The sequence below is a fragment of the Falco naumanni genome, chromosome 4, assembly GCF_017639655.2.
Source record: "Falco naumanni isolate bFalNau1 chromosome 4, bFalNau1.pat, whole genome shotgun sequence".
Classification (NCBI taxonomy): Eukaryota; Metazoa; Chordata; class Aves; order Falconiformes; family Falconidae; genus Falco; species Falco naumanni.
In genome coordinates, this window is record NC_054057.1 from 74,890,196 (window position 1) to 74,911,388 (window position 21,193).

General features: G+C 41.1%; 1 protein-coding gene across 5 annotated transcripts in view; it reads right to left on the minus strand.

The window, feature by feature from the left end:
* Positions 1 to 21,193, minus strand: part of CLUAP1 (clusterin associated protein 1) — a 68,616-nt gene that overhangs the window by 17,517 nt on the left and 29,906 nt on the right. For all 5 annotated transcript variants that reach the window (XM_040592614.1, XM_040592613.1, XM_040592612.1 and 2 more), the window contains one exon: positions 4,295 to 4,367. In XM_040592614.1, coding sequence (XP_040448548.1) covers positions 4,295 to 4,367 — 73 coding nt within the window. The remainder of the gene's footprint in view (positions 1 to 4,294; positions 4,368 to 21,193) is intronic.

The following is a 21,193-nucleotide window of genomic DNA, read 5'->3' on the forward strand; positions in this document are numbered from 1 at the left end:
AATTTCAAATTGCTGTGTAACGTGGATGTTTATTCATTTCACAGACCAAGCAGGAGTATGCAGGGTGGGCTGACCAGAGTAGCACACCAGAAAGTGGGACAGTTAACAAAAAAATGTGGTTTTACAGCAAATATTTTCACAAACTGAACTCAAATCCTGAGCATAGCATTATCCCAAAGAAATACAATAAATATTCTGAAAAATTCAAAGCATTTATCTTTAGATTTTCAAAACAAAATATTTTACTTATTTTTAACTATATTGTCTGCTTTTAAATTGACCAAAAAAACCCCAAATTAAAAAGAAAGTGAGTAAAAGCAAATGAAAAAGCGTGTAAAAAAGTGAGAAAGAAATATCTGGAAGTGTAATGAGCTGATTAGTCTGAAAAAATGTATTACAGTCTAGAAACCTTTCCACTTGTTACTTTTTTCTCAGCAAATGTGTTTTTTCAACTTTGTATGAACCTGAAAAAACATGTTGAATTTTTGCTGTGGCCAGTGAACTTCCTAGCCTTCTCCTCTCACATCGAACTATTATCAGAGCAACTCTTCACATATCTACACCTGACAATAGTTCTATCAACAGCCTTCACAGTGCTCATCCCTGTGCCGTTAACCACAAGGAAACCAAGCCCCAAGTTTCAGTCAATTGGCATTTGGTACCTTGCACCAGCCTTGGATGCGGCACAAGGGCAGCATGCTGTGTGAAAACACCACACTGTATATTGGTTTCTCTAAGAGCATCTTATGTAAAATAAAGATTACAAAAATAACAGCAATTTACTTAGTGTAAACATAACTGTCATCAGAAAAAAATTTCTGTACTGCTGCAAGTACTTAATTGCATATATTTTCATCATGCAAATAATACTCAAAGCTTGATCTGTATCTAGAATTCAACATCTTTACTTAATTTAGGAATGGTTTTTCATATAAATTAGTGTTAGCTTTTTTTTTTTAGTGCAGTGGTTTTATGGATATGCTCTGTCAGAAATAAAAGACGATTTGCAAAATAGGCTAGCAAAAGAATAAACCAGGCTGTCTCTGAATGATACTAAAATTTTTGCAAATTTTATGCAAGTACCATGACATATCTACGGGTTTTCTGTATCCTTAACAGAACCTGCACAGTTCAACCTACATTCCACAGCTCTTCTTTGCAAGAAACACGATTTAGGTTTCTCTGGCATTAGTTCAGCCTGAAACTCAACTGAGAGCTGTCCAGAATTCCTGCTGCAGAGAAATGAATTGTTAATTTGCAACCCTTCTTACCAAATTAGCAGGAGATAAGGTCAAAGGATCCAGACAATAAGAGAACCACATCAATTAGGAAGGTACGCAAAGGTAAGAGTGCTTACATGGATGCTGACTTTTATCAGTTAACAGTAACAAATTTATCACCAGATCCCAGCCTCTGCTGTTAGAAAAGCCTCATTAATTGTTTTGCAGCTCTCAGGGGCAAAGTGTAACAAGAGTTGGGGAACCTTCCCTTTCCCTAGCAGGAGGTGCTGGCCCTGTGCTACCCCTCTATGTAGGAAAGCAATGAATCTGTTCAAACAAAGCTCATTCCACCACCCCGGACCTTCAAGATTAATCCAGAGGGTCTTAGGACACTGGGAGATGCCAGGCCAGCCTGCCCACCTTCCGCTGAGCCGAGCTGCAAGGGGAAGAAGCTAATCCCTTTGTCTCCAGAACCTGCTGCATGAGCAAGACCAAGTCAGAGCAGGGTCTACTTTGCCAGTCCTGCGAGCAGGCACAATGCATTTGTTGGGTTGAAGGCCCAGACAACAGAGTCCTACATTCTTTTGACAAACTGAAGATAGAAGAAAACTTAGGATAAAAGCATTTTGCTGTGTGTGTGGAGCATTACTCAAAAATGCAAGTGGAATAAGGAAGTATTTCTTCCTCCCAAAACCTACTTCAGAAAGATGTTTCTGACGGTGAAGAAAAGCCCTTGTTTACTCTTCCTTAAGCCTATCCCATTAACAGGGCACATTCTGTCCTAGAGGGAGGATTTAGCATGTAGAATCTCCAGACATTGGTGAAAGGTTTAAGTGCTCATGCCTGTAGCACTTTATGCCATTTCCCCACAACACACACAATGCTCACAGTACTCGTTGACAAAAATCACGAACTGCCAGACCAGGGCTGGAGGGCTCTTGGGAATCCCCTGCAGCAGAAACTCCATCTCCTATTGCGCTTCGTATTTCTAGTGTGAATTTCACTACTAACCTTTGGATGGATTTGGGCAGGCAAAGCTGTTCAGCGATGCTGCACCATTTCTGCTGCTGTTCCTTTGTTTCCTTTCAAGCAAAAAAATGTCTTTTTCTTGTGACTAGAATCCCGGGATTAATGTAACCGTTCTGTAAACATATCCCCAGTAGGGCACTATGCCATTTAAGTCAACAACCTCTGCATTCTCTTACCAAAGCAAATCTCTTGGTTTTGAATTGTATGAAGTGCATAATTTAACTAAAAATGAGAGGAGGAGAGTGGGGTCTGGTCTGAGGGGAAAGCAGAGTCTGGTACCTGATCATTTTATGTTAGCAAACCGTGGTCTCAGAGAGCTTTACAACATAAAAGAAATTAACCTTACAGCGTGCAGTAATGAAGCTGTGCTCCATGCTCGTGACTGGGGAAACAGCCTCCGAGAACCAAATTTATTGTCTCAGTCACACCTCTGCAACTCTGCAGACTTCCACGCTGCGTACAGATAAAGGCAGACTGGAGCCAACAAAGATGACTTGATTTTCCAGGGTTATGGGACAGTCAATAAATGAGCCAGCACTGAAAACAAGGATCCTGGTGCTCTTATCACTAGAATAATTACTAATTATGACACTAAGTACTTGAATAAAGATGTATTATGTTAATATTAGAGGTCATTAGAGGATATAATCATGTGTGCTTAGGTGGCAGTTAAATCACTCAGTAAAAGGCAAGGTTCATATTATTTCAGAGATGCAAAATGACAGAATAGTTTTCCAAGCTGAGCTATACTTCACACTGCTAATTACTGATGATAGCTGTTCATCTCCTCTTGAACTTAATTTATCCTGGAAACTGTCAGATAGCAGGACCTGGACTTTTTCACTCAATTACATCCTTGAAACAATTCCACATTCTTGCAGTTTATATTAAAAACCCTATGCTTCAACTAGAGATTCTTTACTTTTTACTGCATCGACATAAGCAGATCAAAGATGGGCAGCTCACCTCACGAGCTTGCTCTGAAAATCTCTGCCAGCAAACAAACTGTGAAATGCAACTTTTATGTCTTTACTCAATTTCAGCTTTCATGAACTCTCCCCTCTGATCCTGTGAATTAGCTTTCAATCTGTTTTCTCCCACCACCATATAAAAATGCACATATTGCAATATTAAATTCACAGAGGTAATTAATGAGGAAGTTTTTGCTGATGCTTGGCTCAAAAGGAGCAAAATCTGGTTTGCTTTCTACAAAAATCTCAAGAGGTTATTATTCCCTCCTAATCCTCAGCTAGAACCCTAATTAATTAAGAGTAAGTTTAGAAAAAAAAAGCACCCACAATTTTAATTGCATTCACATTTTGCAGGTACACTAAAATCAAGCAAATGCAAGCAGGCAAACATGGATCCCACTTTGAAGACCAGTGATATTAAAGAGGATTTCAAGCTGAGAGATTTTCATCTGTGAAAGTTATGATCTGATAGACACATCACAAAGAATTAGTCTGAACAAAGAACCAAACTCCACACCACACAATGCGGCAGGCTAACTGCTGAGGACAGAAATTACACTCCAGTTTTGCAAGGCACACCAGCACATGTGTAATATGAGGCAGCCGAGCGGTCCCACAAACCGATGAGGCTACTCACCTACACACAAGCATTTTGCTGAGAAGAATCACCTAACCAAGTTTGTTTGCAAACCATCCTTTCATCAGCAATCCCATCGTGCTGGGAAAAGTGCTGTATCCACAGGGAACCCATACAGGTTGTTGATAATAGTAAAATGAAGCCTAAAATCTGCTCACTGCAATTGCACAGCGTGTTTAGTGGATGACTGTTTCCATCCCTCGGCACCGCAGGTAAAATTTACAAGGCAGAGGAGCATTTCACAGAGGTTAGGTTCCCTATTTCACTGTTTTCCTTTTCAAGTTATTAGAATTCCACTTTTTCTAATATAGCCTGTTGACGCCGTCATCTGTCCCGTGTCCCCTCGGCTTCATGCGTGTAAGTGGATACTTAAACATGAAGCAGCCAGTACTTAACAATTTCTCTGCTAACAGAAGTGGTGAAGAAATGCCACTTACTTCCACTCTTAAGCAGGTGCTGTTCCTCTTCCTTCAGCCTGTTCTGGGTGAGACGTAGCATGTTTGCTGCTTCCTGTAAGAGGTGAAAACAACTGAATTAGGAAAGCTGCCACACTGCCCAGTCAAGTAGCTAATTGAAGGGTTTTCACAACAGTTGAGGGCACTCACAGGTAGAATGAGAATCAAAAATGTCATCATTGAAATATTTTATGAAAAAAAGGTCTTAATTGAATTATGGGAGCTCCTACTTTGCCCACGAGGGTCAGGATAGAAAGCATATACTCAGGTAAAACAGTGTACTGAAAATCAACCATACATTCCCACTGGCTGAAACCTCACTTATCACATAGAAAATGAGTTCATTTGTCTTCATCCCACAGAAAATTACCGCTGTTACAGGATGCAAGTAGCTTTCTTTGGAAAGTAGTCTTTGGTAGTTGTTTTCAACCAATACTCCACTAAACACCAGAAGTGGTTTGTGAAATGACTGCAGCCTCGTAACACACAAACCAAATCAGAATAAATTCACACATTTCCAAGCATGCAAACAAAATAGGAGCAAAAAGCCTTATCAATAAGCTGGAGAAGTAGAGCCATACACCGCACTATAGTATTCGGGTGCAAAGCAGAACCGTGACAGTAAGACGTCACAAGGCATTTTGTTAATTTTCTTTTTTGGAATATAGCAGGTTGTTAGATAAAAACATGCCGAGAAGCACTACTGTAATGACAGCATGATAAAGTTATGACAAATGCAGTCCAGAGCAAAGGGGGAAAAGACAGACAGAGCAGTGGTCGCTGTGCTGAGAACAGAAGAAAATCACAAGTCTCAACCCATTCAAAAGAAGGCCAATGGTAACAGAAAATGTTACAAAAAGGCCCACAAGGACTTCAAAAACCTAAGAACTGCGCAGTCAACTGAGTAAGAAGCCTGACAGCCCAGAAGGGAAGAAGCAAGCTGATGGCAGCAGGGCAGTGGCAGTTAAGACAGACATTCTCATTTCAGCAAAATGGATTAGTAAGAAAACATGGCTAGCTCTGCAGACAGTAACTGATGAGAGTAATTTTAATCTTCTAGCACGCATACACTTGCAGAACATCACAGATGAGGTAGACTAAAGGACTATTTGATTGCTGAACACCACAAAGCAATTGGTTCACTGAGTTCATGAAGTCCTCCACGCAGTTAGGAATAAAATCTAGCAACCTTACCATGAGACTGAACTTTAGGAGCTAAAGTTCACTATTCCAATAGCAGCATCAGACATAAAAATATCTTTTTAATGTCAGCTAGCTTAAATTTGGGTAAAGTTAATGGTGAATAGCAAACTAAACATGATGGAGAGGGTAAGATATGAACGCATACAATCAGATTCAGATAGAACCAACAATACTAAACAGGTGGCAAACTACTGATGGAAGGATTTAGCCACACATTTTCCTAATTTTAGTGTCTTCAATTCCAGTCAAGCACGATGAGTAGATGGGAAAGCTAATTAACTGTGGATTGAACTAGGATTTTTCTGAGTCGTTGATATTTCTATGTAAAATATGCTTATAATTAAAACCATCAGTTGCTATGACATAGTAAAATATGCACATTTACAGTGCATTTGCAGAAAGGAAACATGGACTTAGTCGGAATATCCATGGGACAGAGGGAAGAAAGTAAGAAGAGCATCTGAAAATGGTTGAATGGTGGGCAAGCTTTTCACACTTCCAGGTGGAAATGTGTACCCATATGTATGGCAATAGTGCACTAGCTGAGAAGGGACGATCTCCTCCCACCAACCTCTAAGTAGCAGCGAGCCACCAAGTCCCACCCAACACACAAGGAAGTTGCTGGAAACAGAGACCTGGAGGCTGGGTGAGGATGCACCACAACTTGGCATAAACATCTATGTCTTGGGAGTTGAAATTCATGCTGAAAAAGGTTGCAGAGAAGATGCTTACAGGTGGTAAGGGGAAGTGATATGTCACCTGTACCTGGTGAGAAAACCCGCTCGGTGCCTCTTAAGGCCACAAAGTGAATAAGTTCTGATCCAAAAATCTGCTTTGGACAATCATGCAAATTGTCTGCTGTACAAACTCTCCAGTACTAATAGAGACAAGGGCTCCATGGATGCTTGGAAGACTGCTTAACAATTGCTTGGGACTGTAAAAATAACACTGTAAAATCGAAGCAGGCATGGAAGCTTCCAGGGCTATAAAGCAGAAAGGTCATGATGCAAAATCATACTGAATGACACACTCCAGCCACAACTTGCAACAATATAAACTTGAAATCTCTGAAACCATAGATATATGTTTCTGCAGGGAGAAGCTAATTCCATCTGCAAGAACAAGGAAGGAAAAGGCACAAGCATGTCTTAATAACATTTCATATAGATACAGACCATTTTCAACACCCTATTTAGGAAACTGCCCTTCTTTTGTAATTACTTCTGTAAGGAACAAATGATAGAAAAGTGTGACCAAAGATGAAAGGGAAGATGCAAGGATGCTGAGGACGGTGCGGTTATGGTAAGTGGGCCAATAAAGGTTACCTGCCTCCTCTTGGTCCATGCTGTTGACCGTGATACAAGTGACCTCCACATAGCAACAACTCATCTGCACGCTGCCTGCAAATCTGCACAGCTCAGTTCAACTGAGAAGGGGAACTACTGCAATGATTAACATTCTCCATCCTCCTCAGTGTTAGCAAAGCTTTTTTAAAGACTGATGAAAGTCAAAATGAATGTGGACATGAGGCAAAATTTTCAGAGGTTCCTAGCTACCAGTGTTTCCCTTGGTCTCTGTAGCACATGCCCATCCCAAGACCTCCCTCTCTAACAGTGGGTCCCAACATTTTCTGACTGAGCCTCACAGCTGCTATATTCTTTTCCTACCTTGTCCTCCCTATCTGATTTCTTGGTTTCTCCCAGTCAGTCTTAAGATTTAAAGATGGTCAGTGGTTTAAACACGTCTTGCCCCTGCCCCAGCAAGCATTTATGACACAGCCTCCCCATTGCTATGTCTTTGGAACAATGGAGTAAGGAAGGGATCAATCAGCCATCTGAATTTCAACCTCACTGGCCATTGCAGCCTACACAGTGCATATGGCAAAGAAAATCTACAGGGAGGAAAAAAAAAAAAAAGACATCTACCAAATGTCATGGGGACAAATTCATAAACTCATGTCCTGGTTTTAGCTGGGATAAAGTTAATTTTCTTCTTAGTAGTTAGTATAGTGCTGTGTTTTGGCTCTGATGTGAGAACAATGTTGACAATGCACTGATGTTTTTAGTTGTTGCTGGGTGATGTTTATACTAAATCAAGGACTTTTCAGTTCCTTGGGCCCTGCCAGCCAGAGGGCTGGGGGAGCACAGGAAATTGGGAGGGGACACGGCCAGGACAGGTGACCCAAACTAGCCAAAAAGTTATTCCATACCATATGATATCATGCTGAGTATATAAACTGGGGGAAGAAGGAGGAAGGGGGGGACATTTGGCATTATGGAGTTTGTCTTCCCCAGTAACCATTACGTGTGATGGAGCCCTGCTTCCCTGGGGACAGCCGAACACCTGCCTGCCCATGGGAAGTGGGGAATGAATTCCTTGCTTTGCTTTGCTTGTGGATGCAGCTTTTGCTTTACCTATTAAATTGTTCTTATCTCAACCCTGGAGTTTTACATTCCTTTCTGATCCTTCTGCCCATCCCTCTGGGTGAGGGGGAGTGAGCAAGCAGCTGTTTGGTGCTGGGTTGCCGGCTGGGGTTAAACCACAGCAACTCAGAAAATGTCCACAGATCAGTGAAATAATGGGTACAGATATAATCATTGCCTGATACTGTGATTACAGGCGCAAGTTAAGACAGCTGTAGCTGGCAATTCAAAGTCAGTCAAATAAGCAGTCACCCTGCGCTGCACCCCGGGCCGCTCGCTCCTTCCTTTTTTTCACTCTCTCGCTCTGGTGCAAGCATTTGTGCAGCGACACATAAGAAACCTGGTGAAAACTAATCCATCAAAACAAAATTAAGCCAGGCAAACTCCTTGTTGCAGTTCAGCATGCGGCTACACAAATTCTTGACAGGCACAGTGGAGGATAAGATGTTGCAGTTGTGGGAAAAACAGCAGGGGTAGGAAGATGGGGTACTGTTTGTTTCAGCTTCAGTGCTGGTTTATGAACTCAAAATACAAGATAAATGAAGTCTAAGAAAATGGTTTAACCATACATACGAGCCACTTCTCCCCCTTTCCTCTAGCCTCTTACTTGTGCTGGTAGCAAGCCAGCCCAGAGACTTAACTGGCAGGAAAAAGTTGGTTTTCTACTGGTTTATGTTTCTGAATCACTCAATGCACACTCAGTCAAACGCTGCTGTCAGCCCAAGGGAGTTGCTGGACTGTACATCGTCCCTTTCAAGAGCAGCCCATCACTCCATCAGCTCAGCTGTGCTGCCAAACTACACCCTGCAAAAGCTTATCAAAACCTGCAGCAACAAAAACTTTCAAAAGGGCAGTCTCAGACCAGTTGGAACCAGGATAGCATCGGTTAAGTTCGGTTTACAGTCCTTAACAAGCAAGATCTTCAAAGAAGGGGGCAGAAGCAATGGGCAGATCATATATCTAGAAAGTAAACGAAATTTATCATGTAATTTTTTAAAGTTACATACTTACTTAAAAGAATCCATGGAGAAATCTTAGCTCTATTAAATTAGTGAAAGAATAATAACAGCTTTATTGGTTTAAGATTTTGAGTGTAAAACCAATGACAACTTATAAACAGCAGAGTCAGTGGTAGCTTCAGCTTCTCTTTCTACCTGCTGCTTTTAATGATTGCTGTCACCAGGCTGCAGCTTTTGGCCTCAGCAGCTTCCACCTTCACTGCAGACACCACTCCCCACACTTCACATTATTCACACTTAACAGCCACGATTTATATCAGCTCAGTGAAAACAAGACCATGCTGATCAGAGATGCTGTTCTGTTTTAGGCTGGCCACCTCTGTGTGACCCAGGGCTTCTCAAATGTGACAAGGGAGAAAAGCTAAGGGCGTGACGGACCGTAACACCATAGATACTCTTTCAACACATACACGTCGTACAACAGACTAGCACTCCACACAGGACAACATTCCAGCTTTCTGTGCGGAGTGGCAGAGTGACAGCTCCATGAAACAAGAGGTGTAGCCTTGACCTCGTGAAGCACCTGCAGGGAACAGCCTGGGCACCTCGGGATGCTGTATGAGCCGGAGCCAACATTTAGGTGCCCTGTTCAGTCTCTCCAGTAAACAAACAAGGCTGAAATGCTGCAGGCAAACGCTGCATGTATCTTACTCTACAAGTAAACTTTACCCAAATTAAAGTGGCCGCATACACTGTGGAATCACAGTATCAAATTAATGCAATTAAAGTGCCAATTAGCACAACCCAGAGCCAACCTGCCCTGTCAGAGGGAGCTCCCAGACCTTTCAGGACAGCAGAGATCATTGAGGCTGAAAATCCTGCTTTAGAGGCAGAGATGGAACTTTTCCTTCTCTCTCTCATACATTATGCAGCGTTTTCTAGGTGTAAATCTGCCCTTTAATGAGTAATCAAATCAATCACTTCGCAAACCCAAAGCAGACAGCTTAGTGAAATGGGCAGCAAGGCAGGACTGTGTTGCTAATGCTTAGAACAACCCCAGCTGCAAGGGACCTTCAGAAGCCACCAGCCCAACCTTCTGCTTGAAGAAGGATCAGACCAGAGTGGCTCAGGGCTTGAGCTCGTTGGATCTTAAAAATATCCAAGGAGAGAGAGACCTATCAACTTGTCTGGGCAACCTGTTCCAATACCTGACTATCCAAATGGTGAAAAAGTTTCCTTATATTAAGTCAGAACTATTTTTCATTCCTAGTAACTTATTCATGTCTTTTAGAATCAGGGCTCAGTTCACCTTAGTCACCTGTCATGTCACCAGCCTCCCTCAGCAGGCACCTTATATTGTGACACAGAAGCAAACGGTCTATACAGAGACAGCAGCAACAGGAAATAAAGAATACTTTTGTTGAAATACTAGGACAAACAAAGGCTTTTAAAACAAGTAAGTTTCACCTATGTTTACAATCAACTGTGCTTTTTTCATGCCCAATTCAGCAAGAAAGTTACCGGTCTTCTACAGCACACTGAATGCACTAAAGACAAATGTATATTTTTTGCAGAATGGAGTCTGAACGAGAACAATACAGATATTCTGTATCTCAGTCTACTTTAATTGGCAAGGCAGATGGCTTTCCATCTCACATCTGACTATGAAAGTCTTTGGCATTCCAAACAGCAATAGAACAAAACACATGGCTGTTTGGCAGAATGTTTTAATATAATCTAACCTATTGCTCTTCAGACAAATAAAACGTCAATTGTGAGTTCCTGCAGCAGGGTAAATGGGAGTTGACTCTGAAAATATTTTTTTACAGAAAACTATGGAAAAGCAGAGCCTGAGAAATGCTTTTTCATTTATTGACTATGCTTTCTAATTTCTTTAAGAGAAAAATTACTGAACAGCATGCAATTACAACGACATGCAAACTACACACTGGGATGGGGGAGATTGGTTGGGGCTTTTTTGTTTTTAATCAGAGGCCAATATACCACCATGGAGAATATTCTCCAGCAGCAGCCTCACAGACAACTAGCTCTGCCACCGACCCGGTGCTTGCCTTGAGGCAAGCGATCCAGGATTTCAATAAGCCACAGGGTTTCTTGCCTGCCAGTCCCTTATGATACCCCTAATGCTGCTAAGTATTAGCTTAATGACATCAAGCTGCTGAAATCAGGAGATAGAAGACAACTCTGCCCCTGCAGATTGCAAAGCAGCAAGTCTAAAAGGCTCAAGATCAGAAAGAATAAAATGATGCAGTATTTGATCATTTGAAACATGTCAGCTGTTTCTAAGTTAAACTCAAACTTCTGTTGGGAAGGTTGTGCAGAAAACAGTAGCAGGATTTTGAATATAAAGAATCTGCGCCCTGCAGCCAGCTGGCAGACAACATGGTTACCACTAAGGAGAAACAAAAGGGAAAGAAGTGGGAAAAATGGGAAGGGGGTAGGTATAGAAGAATGGGACAATTGCAGCTCGCTCTTTTTTTTGTTCGGATGCTGGCATTTTAATTTTTGCCTAGGCTATGCCTTCTGTTCTCAGGCATCATCCCAGTCCCAGAAATCTGTGCTCTATGTATAACCTTTTCATCTTAGTAAGGGAAAACAATGTTTCCTTCTGCATTTTTTTTTTTCCTTGTGATTTGTCAGAGAATAGCAGTAAACCTATTGCTCTATAGTACACTTAAAGCAAACCATTTTGATGATGGATTGAACCACCTCATCTTCACCTTGCCTATTAATCTCAGCAGCTGCTTCTTGCTTTGTTATAGAACAAAGCGGCTGAGAATAGCTCTTGGTACACGCACACAATGACATTTGTTTTTCATAATAGAGTGTTGCCACTCATTCAGCAGGGGTGAGATATAAGGATGAGGAGAAATTGTGCAGTGCCTGAACAGAGAATGTGACAGCACTTTTAATAAGAGGAAGCCTGCTAGCTACAACAGAAAGGTAAGTGAACATATCACTGAGGCTGCACAGCTAAGGTTCACGATAACATGAGGTACCAACTAACCTGAAACTGTTCTTAAAGAATAGTAGATGACACTTCCTATCATGCTGAACTACTACTAAATACCTCACTCTACATTCCCGTCCAGTTTTATTATTTGAATTGGAACATGGCTATAGTTATGCCTGACTAAAAGTGACTGCAATGCTACGGGGTTTGTTCCTTTTTATTCTGTTGAGGAATGAAGATTATGGGAAAGAGAGAAGATCCATCTGAAAAAGTGGGACAGAAGACTCTTTACCAACAGGCTCACTAACCTATGAGGAGGGCTTCAGGCTAGGTCTGTCAGGGAATAATGATAATAGTGATAGCCTGACCAAAAACAGGGGCACTGCGAACAGTGAAGGGGAAGCTCTGGTATGTTCCCTGTGATGGCATCGCAAGTGGGATCCCACTCAAATGCCCCAACACAAATACATACAATCAGGAAACAAAACAGGGGGAGTTAGAAGATGCATAGGTGCATAGCTTTGATCCCATCAGGATTACAGAAATGTGGTGAGACAGCTTTCATGTTTGGACGATTGCACTAGGTGAATATAGGTGCTCTAGAAAGGACAGGCTGGGAGATGAGGAGGGGTTGCTCCCTCTGCAAAGCATTCTGAATGTGCGGAACATTGCCTTCTGATAGGTGATGAGCCCTTTGAGAGTTGGTGGTTAAGGATCAGAGGACAAACTGCTGACCTATGAAACAACACAGATCACACTGCATAAACTAATATTCATTTTAACCTTGAACTTTTAAATGCTTATTGTTAACAGACCATCCCACTTCAGTAAAAAAGACAAAACCAAGTCACAGCTGGCAATATGACCAGAGTGGTCTTTTGGTTTCCCATCTCTTGTCTACAGTCTTTTGACTGGGACTTTTGTTTTCCTACAAAAGTTACCAAAACTTAAAATTAAAGATTTCCTTTCCATATCACATGACGCTGCACACACTAAACAGTGTAGAACCACAGAGAAGCTGGCTTGCAGCTACTTAGAGCCAGCAACAAAGTGGGACCCTGGCCTTCTGGCACTGAGATAGATTTTGCATCTAGAGGTTATTCTTCTTTACCTGATGACACCACCTCAGTAATTATGAAGTGCTGTCTCTGTGACAGAGCTCTCTGATGAACACAGAAGCAGCAGACTCCCTCAAACCCCCAGTATTAGGTGAAGTACAGTGCTTTAGAGAATGTGGTCTTCAAACAAATGCTGCTCCAAATAGAGTTCTGCCCCAGAAAAGAAAACATGACCTTGTTCTAGCAGATTCTCTGGATCCCTCATTAATGTTCATGCTAATGAATACTTAGCTTTTACAGACATTTATGCATCCTTACCATTTTGGCCTGGCCTGAGGAGCATCTGAAAGCCATCACCACTGGCCATTTAAACTTTTATAGAGGTCATCCTTCCAGTGGATGAACACACATTTAATGAATTGAAAATCATCAACCCCTATTATAAGACCATCTGTCTCCTTATTCTCCTTACTCCCATCTTTCCCCTCCCTTCAATGCGCTGAAACAGTTATTGCCTCTCATCATTAATAGTCATTTTGCAGTAATAATTTCCACTGAAACACATCTAAAGCATACTTGAGTATTTTATACACTTAACTGATACTCACCAGAAATTCATCAACTGTTATCATAATACTGGCACCACCACTGCCAGTTGAAGGAGACTGGATTAATCTCTGCTGTAGTGTCATTATTTAAATTAATAATTTGATTCATTTTCCTTCTTCAGAAAAAGCTGAGTTTCTCTAATGTTGAAACTTCTTATGCCCCCGCTAAACATGACCTGTCATTGATATCTATTTTCAGAAGAATCAAATTATTTTGAAAAATTGCAAAACTTACACTACTTCACAACGTGACTCTGTCTTTCTAGGTTATTCTTTTCCTGCTTTAAGCCCTGCTAACCTTGCATTTTGCTGCTTCTTGTGGAAGAATTGTTCACTAAGAGTACTGTACTAGATACAGTAAAAGTACTTCAATAAATGGGGCAAAATATTAGTCAAGCTGACAGAATAGCACTTATCCAAGTGAAACACCAAATCCAACTTGGCAGGCTCAGTAGAAAGAGACCAAAGAGCACTCATGTTGGTCCATTCAAAGTACACAGGTGCCACAGAACATATCATCCTCCCCCAAGAAATTGTGACACACCAACTCCAGTGATCACATTTACCAAAATTAACAATTAGATCCGTTAGATCACTACTGAAGTGCACTTCCATCAACAGAAGTCACAAAAATAACTCCAAAGTTTATTGAAAGGTCTATCTTCTTAAGGAAAAGCATGTTAATTAACCTAACTTCATTCATGCAATCATAAAAATTAGGAGAAAAGCTAAAATATTTTCTAATGTAAATGAAATGAATCCTAAAGGAAAGCTATCATAGTAAAAAAAAAATAAATCTAGCATGGGCTCTTACGGTGATTTTGTTTTAGGGAATAGTCTTTAGGAAGGTAACTGCTATCGGGGATCTGTGGGAAAAAGGAGCAAGGAACAGGGTGCCCAGCTGAGCCTTTGCATGGGGTCATATGAGTAGCAGAAGGCAGAGACAGGAAAAGATGCAATTTATGGCTTAGGGTACCTACAACGATCCCATTCTAAGGCAGCGGCTCTTAATGATACTGTGCTCAGGCTACACAAAACCAGACAGCGACGTGTACTCAAAAAACGCGCTTAAGGTAACAGGATGTAATGCAATCCTCAACAAGTATTTTAAAATTAGATTGGTTTAACATGCATCTCATACACTTTTTTCTACAGATTCCAAAAGGACTTCTCAAGTTCTGACTTCAGCACATCCAGCCCAAGTGCTGCAATAACCACTTTGCAAAGTAGATAAATTGGAGTTGAAGTGAACAGCACACTTAACATGAAGTTGCGAGGTAGCGTCCTGAGACTTAAGGCAGAGCAGTTACTGTTCCTCTTGAAGAAGCAGACCGCGCATGAAGGTCTCACCTAGACATTAATACCTTCCCTTTGGGAACTCAAAAGGAAGGAACTAAACAGAAAGAGCAAATGAGCTCAGAGAGAAATTCTAGCACGCTAATTGTTTATTTTTGCACTATGGAATGGGGTTTCTGACCTGCCTATAGACTAGGATGTCATATTAATGCTTTGTATGAACTCTCCTTGCATCCCTCTGCAGCTTTGCCCTCTTATTCTCATACAGTAAATAAGTAAGTCTCCTAGTAGCATGTTTCTTGAGCAACTTTTGATGCAATATAAAAGCTTTCTGCACAGGTTAGTCCGCTTTTTTCTGTGACTACACATTACACGTTTTTCCTTAGAACAGTGGAATAGTGAACAGCTTGCCCAAAGAGGCTGCACAGTCTCTGTCCTTGGAGGCTTTCAAGACTGGGCTGGACAAAATCTTGAGCAATGTTGTCTGATGCTATAGCAAACTTTGCTTTGAAAAGAATTAATTGGTGAACCAGTGACCAAGAAAGCAGGTTTAAAAGTTATTTAGGTATTTTGACTGTTTTTCTATTAAAATAAACCAACAAACCCACTCAAAACTTTCCACCTCAAATACTCCTCTCCACTGCTGTACTCTACTTGTTTCGGGCTATATATTAGGATGCATGGCAATTCAAGGAATTTGACATAAGCTACATGAAAGCTCACAGAAAGGATACCAGTCCAGCTCTGTGCAACCTCATCCCCTTCATTATGAGCTCTGCCAGTTCCGGAGTCAACAAGGCTTCAAATCTTCCTTTACTCCATGACCCACCGCTCCTCCCTCTTTCCGAAGCTCTGATGATTAGGATCCCTTCTTGCATGCACACATGTCCCCTATTTCCATTACTTCTTAGGCCAGCCAGCTCTCCCCACACCTTCATGTGCATTTTGCACAGTACGGATCATTTCTTTTCAGACTGATGTACCTTTTCCCTTGACTAGCTCCATTTGCTCAACAGCAATGAGAAAAAGGCACCATAAATATGGAGAAGCCTTTCCAAAAAACCAGACAACATATACCAAATGCTTCTGCTGAACTGCTTTCCCAACACAGCTCCTACAGCATGCTTTGCTGCACCACCGACAAGAGCTGCCTCATTATTCACATAAATTGGGTCATTTTGAGCGCAAGGAGTTTTGTGCTGTCATGATTCACCAAAACAAGCACCACCATAAACGCCTGTTTCAGTTGGTTAAAGCAGCACAGGAATCCTGCCTACAGGCACATCTAGCATGATTACACTAGGTTAAGGTTTTCCTTTCAGATTCAGCAAGATACAGATTCAATAAAGCTGGCTAAAGGCTTGAAGTCAAAGGTCCCAAGGGGATGTAAGAAATACTCTTGAGCCATACAGGAACCACAGGTCAGAGCTAAGGAAACGGAACATTAGAGGAAACACAGCACTGAGCACACCACTGAGGATTTACGTGACCATTTACGACAGGGCATGGCTCGAGATGATGGAGGATGGTGAAGAGACAGAAGACAAAAGCATTGATAAGGCACTGACAGAGATTGCAACACAAGGCTAGTTGAGATCACAGGCCTTTAAATCATCTGCCAGCACTGAGAGAAATCTAAACAGAATGAAGGAAAAAAGAAGCAACAACAACAACAAAAAAGACCCAGACTAACACTTCCTGCTCAGAATTTTCCAGTTAAAGTACTTTCATACAAGAAGCTTCAAGTCAGCAAAAAAACACAGGAATTCACTACTGCCTAAAATCACATGACAGAGGATGGACTTTAACCTGTGAATCAAATTTATTCATCATTAGATACAATGCAAGTTTACCATAATGACAAGTCCTCTCCATTTTTCTATTTGCTTTTGTGGAAGGTATGAATTCTAATAACTCAATAACAGCTCATTGAGCATTCACTTCATGTCTTCCATTTTTATTGTATCAAGCTTACAAGCAATATTGGTTGGATATGGGATTTATTTGAATTAATGTACAATTCTGTAATGTAAACCTGAGGTCAGTTTGCAGTGACTGAAGAAATTATCATCCAAATTAATATTGATTGGAAGTTAGTAGTCACAGCTGTGTCTTGTTCACCACCATAAAGCAGTCACTGCCACATCACTGCTAGAATCTAATATCAGAATTATCCTCTCCCTGTGTCACTGATAGCACAAACCCTTGTCGGGATTATTGGCTCTTTTCAAGGAGAGAATTTATTAAAGAGTAGTTTTCTTGGTGAATTTCATGGTTCCAGGAATTGATAATGGAATCTGTTGCCTTCCATCTTGAGATCAATTACCTCCAATACAGCCCATGTTTCTTATACCAAAGAATCTCTTCAACAGGGGGCTGACACACACTTCACTTTATTTCTTATTTCCCACCAGTCAAATCCCAAATCAAGAGGCAGCACCAGCAAGCCCCTTCCTAACAGTCTTTTGTTAGAGCCCTAGCACAGGAATTAGAGACCTGGTTTTTATGATTTCTCTGGCTTGAAAACACTTGTACTCCTAGTTCCTGCTCACCAGGACAGTGCTCTAGCTACTAGCTTAAAAGAGTAGGATAAAACTATTTTTAAATACCTCATTGTGGTGGGTTAGAGTAGAAGAAAGTAAAGATAAAGTAATGGTGCAGACAAATCTCTCTTTTGAAAGGGGATAGCAAGCACTGTTTCTAGGACTGTTCACATGCATCAGGCTATGATTCTTTAACACAAAACCTCTGCACAACCAGCATCAGGTTTCACCTGACACATCCTTCTGTCTAGTTTAAATAACTCTGTGTTCTTCTGCAAGAAATCCGAACTGCAACACAGGAAATTCCATCTGAATATGAAGAAAAAACTCTTTACTGTGAAGGTGACAGAGTCCTGGAATAGGGTGCCCAGAGAGGCTGTGCAGTCTCCTTCTCTGGAGACATTCAAAACCTGCCTGGATGTGATTCTGTGCAACCGGCTCTAGGAGACCCTGCTTCAGCAGGCAGTTGGACTAGATGATTCCCAGAGGTCTCTTCCAACCTCGACCATTCTGTGATTCTTCTAACCACTCAGCTCAAGTAGTAGGATACAGGATAGCTTCATTCCAGCCTACTCTACAGATTAAAAACCAGGAGCTGTTGGTTTAAAAATCTTTGTGGCCAAGCAGGAACTGAGCTGCAGGATGCTATATATGAAGCCCTTGTTTCTTGTTAAAAGATGGCCACCAGCAGGTATTTGAGGTGAATGCAGCACTGCCAAAATGAGTTAGACCCTGCTTAACAGGCCAGGCTCTGACCAGGTCAGGTTTGTCTTCAGTCCTCTCAAAGATGCAACAAAGCTTGAGTAGGAGGCAGGCATATAGCCCTCCAAGTCAACAAATTTTTAAAAAGGAGAGTCTCAGAATGTAGTGGCCTAAAATGGAGATTTCCGTTGATTTCAGAACTACATCGAGCTCAAGGTAAGCCCAAATGAGAATGTAAATGGATTTCTAGCAAAACAAATGTGACTCTCAGTTCCCAGGCAGAAAGGTATACTGCTTGCCCTAGGATTTCTTACCTTTCCTTAGTCCTGATGTTTGACCCTGCTGCAATGCTTCTGAAATGGTATGGCTCACAATTTGGCCCACTGGTTATCTCAATATCAGAATCATCTTCAAAGAATCCCGACAGTATTCTGGAGCTCTCAGAGGAGAAGGCAATGACCGTGCAAGGTGCAGTAACTTGCACTGCAGCCTATGGGCTATAGGTGGGTGTTAGCCAAGGGTTCTGCCAGGACACCTGTCCAAGAGGTCTACTGTTCACACGTGCATAGTATTTAATTTTATTTTTCACAGCACTGAACTAGACATTGTTTCTACACAGCCAGAAACCCAAAAATTTTTTTACTTTTTAAACATTTAAAACCTCAAACCTTACTGTTTTGCACATTATGAGATTATGCACGGCTGTGCAAATCAAAATGCTAGTCTCATAGCTACTTTTCTCTGCAGCTAAGTACCAGTAGCAGAGCATAAACCTCCTAAATTTCATACACGTCATTTTAACATTACCTACTTAGGTCATTTGGTGCAAACCACTTGCAAAACATCAGCCCCAAAATAAGAGTTATTTTAACTTTTTCTTTTGATCAAGTCCTTGGTTTCTAATCACCTATTAAAAGGTTTCTTATAATGATTTTTATGTGTTGATCCATGGGGGAGAAAAAATTGATCTGCTTGATCAGAGTTGCTTCAAGTGATCTGACTGTTTCCTATTTTGAGTGAATGTCAAGCTAGATTTCTGTTACATAATTCACACATCTAAAGTAGTTGGGAATATTCAAAAGCGTAATGCAGGCTGACAGGGAAGGCAGAAAGACTGTAAGATGAACAATCCACTTACTCTATCTTCTTACCAAATACAACTGGATAAAGAGAATGCTTAAAACCTAAAAGGGAGTACATTCAAAATGCAGTAAATAAAGATTGTTTTTATGCAGTGTTTCTTCTGGAGTAGAATTGCTGCAGAAGAAATTCAGTCAGGCAACCTAAGATCTGAAAGTATTAGAGATCAGACTGTCTGATTTCTATTTGTGAAAAGTATTTATGGGTTTCCAAGCTACACCACTGATGAGAGTCGTTACATCTCATACTTCACAGAAGCAACTGCTGGCATGACAAACTCACCCTGACTTCGTACACTGCAAAACTGAGTAGATACTCTCCCCGAGTTCTTTCCCCAACTGCAGAGCATTTAATATACAACAGAATTAGCACAGTTTTACAATAGCAGCAAGAATGAACCATACTGAGTAGCCTATGTAGGGGGTTCATACCCAGGCATAGCACAGAGCCCTGATGCACAAGGAACCTCTTCACCTCTTCTGCTAAGGAGTTCATGGGCTGCTGAAGGCAGGATATGAATGTTTTCATTGCTCAGAAAAGCCTACAAGTGATGATTAGAGTTTTAATAATTTCTTGTTTGATCTCTAGGTCTGTGAAAAAATAAGTTCTAGTCTGTCAGACATTAAGAACTTGAAGCTGTGAGTCAAATGACCCCAAATTTGGGATCCTAGGACAAGTTTGTTCACCCACCTGGCACATCAGCTGTCTGGATAATCTTGATGATCCTGAGTGGATATTCAAGCACTGAGTTGGTTGATCTGATTGAGATCAATTCAGCTGATCTCAATTGTTTTCTTTTCCCAGAAAGTTTTCCTATAGCTTTTAACAGGAGACTGTATCAATAAAGCACCAGGAGCTTAGGGAGTATATATAATAAAGCACCCAAGTACTTAAGGGCATTTAGAGGTACCCTTGAGAGTCTAGATCTAGTCACTGTGGTATTGGCAGGGGATTGCAGATTTTTGCTTCAGTAGAATGAATGCACATAGCAACTCTTCCATCTTTTCTACCATGCTTTTCACATGTCCTCCTACATGTTCTCTATCTCCATCTTCTCCTTTGTGTGACCATCATTTCTCAGGCCACCAATTTCCTCTGTTCTTTTCTTCTGTGCTTCATTGCCCCTACTGTCTCCCTGTGCATTCCCTTCCTCTTCCTATATTCTTTCCCCACATTTTTCCATTATGGGATTTGTGTGTCTCAGTGCACATTCAATAATGCCATACTTGTACACCTGACTAAATGGCAAAATAGAAGCAATCAACAATTAAGATGCCTGTGCTTACTTTTACATCTGATATTCGACATAATTCAGCAACACTGGACCAGGAGTGCTCTCCTGGTACCTATAAAAATGTTACCAGTCATAATTCAAATGCACATTAGCTAGAAAATTAAAGACTGTAACCAACGGCTTCTCATATTAACCTTCTGTCTGGCTATTTCAGCAAGAAGACATTGCAATGGGAATGTTTAGATTTAATATTTCACGTGAGACAGCTCAATGCAAAAAGACATGAAAAGCAGCAGAACCAAGGAGTATCTCACAGTGCAGCAGAAGTCAGATATCCCTATTATATGCATATTCAGAATAAAGCGTCTGCTTCAGGTATGCAGCTCTGATAAAAACCCCATATAAGTTTAATGAAGAAGGGATTTTATTGGGGCAGAGTGGGTCGCAAAGGGAAAGTCACAATTATGTTTATGTTACAGTCTGTTTATGTGGCTTTTCTTTGCTTAATCATGATGGACTGGCTACTGATAGTGTACTGATAGATAATATCATAATAATGAAAAGAAAAACAGTTTAAGCAATCCAAAACCAAGGATAATGACTGCGTGGCTTAGAACACCCACCACTCCATGGTATTCCCTAGTTGAGATTTCACAGCACTAGCACAAAACAGTCTTAAAATACCTTAGGTGAAAGTAGCTGAAAAAAGAAAGTACTTCAGAGATGTCCTCTGAGAAGCAC